The sequence below is a fragment of the Etheostoma spectabile genome, unplaced genomic scaffold, assembly GCF_008692095.1.
Source record: "Etheostoma spectabile isolate EspeVRDwgs_2016 unplaced genomic scaffold, UIUC_Espe_1.0 scaffold437, whole genome shotgun sequence".
NCBI lineage: Eukaryota > Metazoa > Chordata > Actinopteri > Perciformes > Percidae > Etheostoma > Etheostoma spectabile.
Window position 1 is genome coordinate 50,421 of NW_022605609.1, and position 7,318 is coordinate 57,738.

General features: G+C 43.3%; 1 protein-coding gene and 1 long non-coding RNA gene across 2 annotated transcripts in view; one reads left to right on the forward strand and one right to left on the reverse strand.

The window, feature by feature from the left end:
- The window catches only part of LOC116686684 (collagen alpha-1(XIV) chain-like), a gene marked incomplete at its 3' end in the record, with an annotated part of 145,102 nt that overhangs the window by 42,051 nt on the left and 95,733 nt on the right, over window positions 1–7,318 (reverse strand). The window contains 2 exon segments of the mRNA XM_032511720.1: window positions 4,425–4,449; window positions 4,451–4,542. Coding sequence (XP_032367611.1) covers window positions 4,425–4,449; window positions 4,451–4,542 — 117 coding nt within the window.
- On the forward strand, window positions 2,683–3,890 carry LOC116686688 (uncharacterized). Its single transcript, XR_004331331.1, has 3 exons — window positions 2,683–2,729; window positions 3,373–3,488; window positions 3,841–3,890. It is a non-coding gene; the product is annotated as an uncharacterized LOC116686688 (long non-coding RNA).

The following is a 7,318-nucleotide window of genomic DNA, read 5'->3' on the forward strand; positions in this document are numbered from 1 at the left end:
GGGGGGGTTTAGAGTTGTGTGTTTGTGTTACTCATGGTGCTTCATCCCTCACACACAAACACACACAACCCCACACAAATATATTTACAGCACCCCACAAAATACTTCCCACGTCCCTGTGAGCAATAGATTCAAATGTGAATGATGTAGTGTGTTTTTGCATATTGAGTGACTTAGCACGCATACTTGGTTCAGTGGCATGCTCCGCCTCCGTGTGGCCAGTTAAAATGTGAGCAGGTCTCCCATTGGGCAAGATGTGGCGGTAAAACAGTACGGTTGAAGGAAAAGTCGGTGCTTCCATCAGTCATAAAAGAAATGACGGCTAGTTGGAATCGGTGACTCGGAGAGACAAATGAGAGAGGATCTTTCAATAATCTGTCCCCCTCACTTCTGAAAGCACGGCCACGCCCCCGGCTGCTCATCTGCCAGACAAATGGCCTGGATGAGACTGGTACTGGTTTCTACGGACTATGGTTACCTGGTCCTCAGATCTCTGCAGGGTAAATCCAGACAGCTAGCTAGACTATCTGTCCAATCTGAGGACTATGGTTACCTGGTCCTCAGATCTCTGCAGGGTAAATCCAGACAGCTAGCTAGACTATCTGTCCAATCTGAGGACTATGGTTCCCTGGTCCTCAGGTCTCTGCAGGGTAAATCCAGACAGCTAGCTAGACTATCTGTCCAATCTGAGGACTATGGTTCCCTGGTCCTCAGGTCTCTGCAGGGTAAATCCAGACAGCTAGCTGGACTATCTGTCCAATCAGAGTTTCTGTTACAAGACTAAAACAACTTCCTTCCTGAGGATATTTTTGCAGCGGTATCACATCTCCGTGCGGTGCTTAGCCCCGCCCACTACGATTGCGATTGGTTTAAAGACATGCCAATAAACTAGAGCATCTCCCATCCCAGAACGCTGAGTGGACTAGCCAGACCTCCACAGTGCGGAGGAGGGTCTGGCAAAGCGAGACAAACAGAACACTTCCCAACGAGTCGGACTAATGATGGATTAAAAATGACATCATCATTAGACTAATAAAAAACAAAAGCCAGACAACACTAAAGTGGATTTATTTCTCCATTTGGTATGCTCTTCTGATCCGCTGTAAACAGCACATAACTGTTGGTTTGAGCCAATACGAAGTCTGATTTTGAGTCTTCATTATTCTCCATCACGCTGCGTTTTATTTTTCTACCCAGGACATTTGTCTACGCAGCTGCAGTGGTCTCTTTTCACCGCGGCCACCATTAAAGCCCATTATGTCTCAACGACGACAGAAACTAACAGCTGGTGAGTAACTGGATGAAATGAGGGACGAGGGGCGTCTGGAGGCAGAGAGACGGGGGCCGAGTCGTTATGGACAAACACGCTGAGTGGAGAGGACATTAGACACTAAATTTCCCGCATTTCAGAAAACAAGAAACAAGGGAAACATTAGGACCACCGGCCGAGGATCAGCACAGACCACCACAAACATCAACTAAAAACCATTTAGTTTCAATAACTGTCCTAGTGCTGATAAAACCCTAACCCTCAGGTTCTTCCCTCTCGGCGTAATCAACGCAAAAGCAGATCTGACCGTCGGGAGCAACTCACGTGGATATTTTCTTGCATTTAATGAACAAAAAAAATTAAATACACATCAGCAGAAATTAGCACTTAATCCAATTAAATCCAGTCCACTTTCTTTCTACAGCACATTTTACAAACACAACGTTTCCAAAGTGCTGCACAGAAAACTCAAACATACAAAACAATTAATGTAAAATATTGTGAAAACAAAATAAGAGCTGTGGAGTTCTATGGAGTTATATGAAGTTATATGGAGTTATATGGAGTTATATGGAGTTATATGGAGTTATATGAAGTTTTATGGAGTGATATGGAGTTATATAAAGTTATATGGAGTTTTATGAAGTTATATGAAGTGATATGGAGTGATATGAGCGCGCTTTTTGGTTCCAGTTAAACGTGCTGCAGATTTTTGGACTAACTGTGAGCGTGAAAGTGCTTTGTGATGTACACCGATATAAAGTGCATCACAGTAGTCTAAACGAGAAGAAATAAAAGCATGTGTAGCTTGTTCAAAACTGTTAAAAGACAAAAAAAAACGGTTTAACTTTGGCTAAAAGGCGAAGATGATAAAAACTAGATTTTACAACTTAACATAACAGACGACTGAAAGCACACGCGATGACGGGCCGGAGGCACCAAGCCCTGCTCGCAGAGATGAAGGAAATGAAAAGTAAATAGAGAGAGACCTCAACTCGGCCCAAAATACAAGACAGCCGCCTGCGTTCAGAGCCCTGCACGCATCGTAAAGACCAAAACACGCCCCGGCTTAAAGCCGCAGGCCACCGGCCTTAAAGGAGACTTCATCCAGCGGTAATTAGAGGGCAGGAACGCACAACTTCACAACTCTCACAAAATGAAAGTGAGGTGCAGAATATAGCACGAGGAGGCCGGCGCCACGCAGGCGTCTGGCAGCAGTGGAATGTAACTGAGTACATTTACTCGAGTACTGTACTTAAGTCCAGATGTTGAGGCACTTGTACTTTATTTGTTACATGTCTTTTCTTTTCATGCTACTTTCTACTTCGACTCTGCTACATTTCAGAGAGAAATATTCTACTTTTCACTTCACTACATTCATCTGTTACAGCTTTAGTTACTAGTTACTATAGTTACTAGTTACTTTAGTTACTCCACTACATTCATCTGACAGCTTTAGGTACTAGTTATTTAGTTACTCCACTACATTTATCTGACAGCTTTAGGTACTTTAGTTATCTGTTAGTACTAGTTACTTTAGTTACTCCAAGACATCATCTGACAGCTTAGTTTCAGTTACTTTAGTTACTAGTATACTTTAGTACGTCCACTACTTCATCTGACAGCTTTAGTTACTAGTTACTTTAGTTACTCCACTACATTCATCTGACAGCTTTAGTTACTAGTTACTTTAGTTACTAGTTACTTTAGTACTCACACATTATCTGACAGCTTTAGTTACTAGTTACTTTAGTACTCAACTACATTCATCTGACCGCTTTGGTACTAGTTACTTTAGTTACTAGTTACTTTAGTTACTCCACTAATTCATCTGACAGCTTTAGTTACTAGTTACTTTAGTTAACAGTAATTAGTACTCGTACTTAGTTACTCCACTCATTCATCTGACAGTTTGTTACTAGTTACATAGTTACTAGTTACTTTAGTTACTCCACTACATTCAATCGACAGCTTTAGTTACTAGTTACTTTAGTTACTCCACTACATTCATCTGACAGCTTTGGGTTACTAGTTACTTTTAGTTACTCACATACATTCATCTGACAGCTTTGTACTAGTTACTTTAGTTACTAGTACTTTAGTTACTAGTTACTTGAGGTACTCAATACATCATCTGTTACAGCTTTGTTACATAGTTACTATAGTTACTAGTTACTTTAGTTACTCCACTACACTATCTGACAGCTTTAGTTACTAGGTACTTTAGTTACCACTACATTCATCTGACAGCTTTAGTTACTAGGTACTAGTTACTTTTAGTTACTAGTTACTTTAGTCTCCACTACATCATCTGACAGCTTTAGTTACTAGTTACTTTAGTTACTCCACTACATTCATCGACACTTTACTTTAGTTACTTAGTTACTTAGTTACTCACTACATCATCTGACACTTTAGTTATTTAGTCTTTAGTTACTCCACTACATTCTTGACAGCTTTAGTTACTAGTTACTTTAGTTACCCATACAATCATCTGACAGCTATTTAGCTACTTTAGTTAGTTACTTAGTTACTCCACTACATTCATCTGACAGCTTTAGTTACTTTAGTTACTTTAGTTACTCCACTACATTCATCTGACAGCTTTAGTTACTAGTTACTTTAGTTACTAGTTACTTTACACATTGAGATTACTGCACATTGAGCACATATAGTTCATAAAATCTGATGTTTTATTATTAAGTAACCTAGCAACAATGTAACGGGTCCAGCTGAGGTCATCAGACCATTAAACACACAACTTAAGGAACATTTTCCATGCAATGTAACAGAGTACTTTTACAGTGTGGTGTTAGTATTTCTGCTGCAGTAATAGGACCTAAACGCTCCTTCCACCGCCGGTTGCCAGGTTTATCGAACTTGAAGATGCGGCAGCTGCGTAACTGCCGGCAACCCCTCTGAAGATGAAAGAGACGAACGGCAGCAGCTGATTGGACCGATTAGAAGAACTCGAGGGCTGGAACGAGCTGCTTCCTCCTCCCTGGGTTCAAGGACACTTCAGATCTCCAAAAACCGCCTGAACTTCAGTTATTAATGTTCTGCTGATGGATTTGTCAGCTAACTGATTATCTCAGCCGTGTGTGTGTGTGTGTGTGTGTGTGTGTGTGTCTGTGTGTGTGTGCGTGTCTCTCACATGTGGTCTGCTGGCTGGTCATGGGGTTCGCTGGCCTCCTCTCCGTACATGGCGTAAACCGTCACCGTGTACTCCGTGGCCGGAGTCAGTCCCTCTAGCTCCACCTCGTTCACGAGTCCTCCACCTTCACCTGGGGGCGCACACCACACACACACACACACACACAACACACACACACACACACAACACACACACACACACACACACACACACAACACACAGACTTTATTTATACAGCACTTGTCAAATGCCCCCCCTTATCTACAATAATGAATGATCCACACACACACACCACACACACAACACACACACACCACACCACACACCACACACAACACACACAAACACAACCACAAACAAACACACACACACACACACACACACACACACACACACACACACACACACACAGCCATCGACAGAGCGTTACCGTTGAATAAATGACAGATTTCTCTGGGTTGAAATATTTGGGATAATGTGAGAACACAACTCAACATTTATAACATTGACCTTATCATATTTAGACATTTTAAGGTGTAAAAATGACACATTGAAGTTGTCTCCGTTTCTCATGACTGAGTTTTGTAATGCAGATTTCCAACTGGTCCGATGTGAGGCTGGTTCTGGATGATTAGCTCCACTATAACACAATGGACCCAGACCAGAACCAGCATCTTTCTCCTTCTGCCAAAACACAAAACGGATGTTAGAAAAATAAGAGTCTGGCAGAATGGAGACGCCGACACACTGTCGGTCCATCTGCTCGTCTCCTCTGCTCCAGCCATGAATAACTTTCCCGTTGGAGCCCGAGATAGTAGATGTTCTGCCAGATCTGAGGAGTCGGACTTCCTAATGCAGAATGTTAGACAGCCAGGGATCTGGGTACGGACTCAAAAAAGACATGAAGCAGTCCATGTTCCAGAGTTACTCCCAGATAGATAGAGGACAGAGGGACGGACGGAGGGACAGACGGGGGGACGGACAGACTTTATTAATACCATAGATAGATAGATAGATAGATAGATGGATGATAGATAGATGGATGATAGATAGATGGATGGATGATAGATAGATGGATGGATGGTAGATAGATAGAGGACAGAGGGACGGACGGAGGGACAGACGGGGGGACGGACAGACTTTATTAATACCATAGATAGATAGATAGATGGATGATAGATAGATGGATGATAGATGGATGGATGGATGGTAGATTGATAGATAGAGGACAGAGGGACGGCAGGGGGACGGACGGGGGGACGGACAGACTTTATTAATACCATGGATAGATAGATAGAAGATGGGTAGATAGATGGAAGATAGATCCATGGATGGATGATTGCTGGATGGTAGACAGATTGATGGAAGAGAGATTAATGGAAGACAGACAGACAGACAGACAGACAGACAGACAGACAGACAGACAGACAGACAGATAGACAGATAGACAGATAGATAGATAGATAGATAGATAGATAGATAGATAGATAGATATAGATAGATAGATAGATAGATAGATAGATAGATAGATCCCAGCCTGCCTGCGCAAGGCTGTATTTCACTGGAATGTTCTTCGGTGAAATACAGCCTTGCGCAGGCAGGTAAGTGGAACTGAACACGTGTGCAGGGGCCAGGGTTATACCAGCACCTGGTCTCGGTACCCAACCCTAAATACGTACCTCAGTAACACAAAACCTCCACTGGCACAATGTCAGGAGTTACAGAAGATACAGAGAATGTCATTAATGTGAACTAACTTTGTAACTTATGGACAGGCATTTCCTCGCTGACAGGAAGGTCGTTTGGTCCCACTTTGGGACAGGGACACAGGTCTTCAAAGCCAATTTTAGCCCAAACATTATCATCTCCCTGTTGCTATTCACATCTTTTGATCTCTCTCTTGGGTCCAGTCTGTCGGCTGACTGGACCCACTGTTGCTCCTCTGAACCAGAGTGGATGAAAGCCCCCTTCCTTAGTCAAACTGGACTGGATCCGACTCTTTCTCTGGCCTAGGTGAGTCTCCACATGGCCCACCAGTGGACGCCAAGCCCGGGCTCGGACGGTAGTCCCTTAGACCCCCCCCCCCCCCCCCCCCCCCCCCCCACTGCAACACATCCATCCCAATGGGTTCCTTCCTTTGGTGTTTTTGTTGCTTTCTGCCTGAAGGAGGACGTGAAGGAGGACGTGATGAGGTCTAATGGGACGACTGGCGGTGTCCTTCACATCGCTGCTCCGCTACCTCGTCCGTCTAATCTTCCTTAACGGCTCAAGTGGATCTGTTTCCTCTGGTTGTTGTTTTTGGGGGGGGTGGGGGGGGGAGGCTAAATGTTACCCATGCTGTTTACGCAGCCTTGAGAAGATGGGGCTCAACTGTTTTTCCCCTCTTGTAATCCTCATGTTATCTTCCATCAACCATGCAACTTTTTATTTTTCGGGGTCAAAGTATAAACCTTTTTGTCGAGGTTTTGGACATCTTTTTCGACACTTTTGTTGCTTTTCCACCGATGATTTTGTCACTGTTTTCAACGTTATTGTCACTGCATCTTTTGACAATTTTGAGTGTTTTTGTTCACTTTTTTCAATGTTCTTTTATAGAAAAAAAAAATCTAATGCTATGAAATTGAATACATTTTGTAAAGAGATTTGCATGGAACCATCCACGATATTTCTTTTGAGAATTTGGTTGAAAATGGGTCAAAGATGACCCCAGGACAACAGGAGGGTTAGACGTAGCAGAAGAGATTCCTTTTTAAACCAACACGTCGCAGAGTAAATGCAGTCGAAGGCCCCGGTTCTCCAGTAGACCAGAAGCTAATGCTCCAGGGTTCACTTTAAACGGACCAAACAGCTCAGGTGTAACGGCGACCGTAGTTTCTCCATTCCCCCCCCCCCCC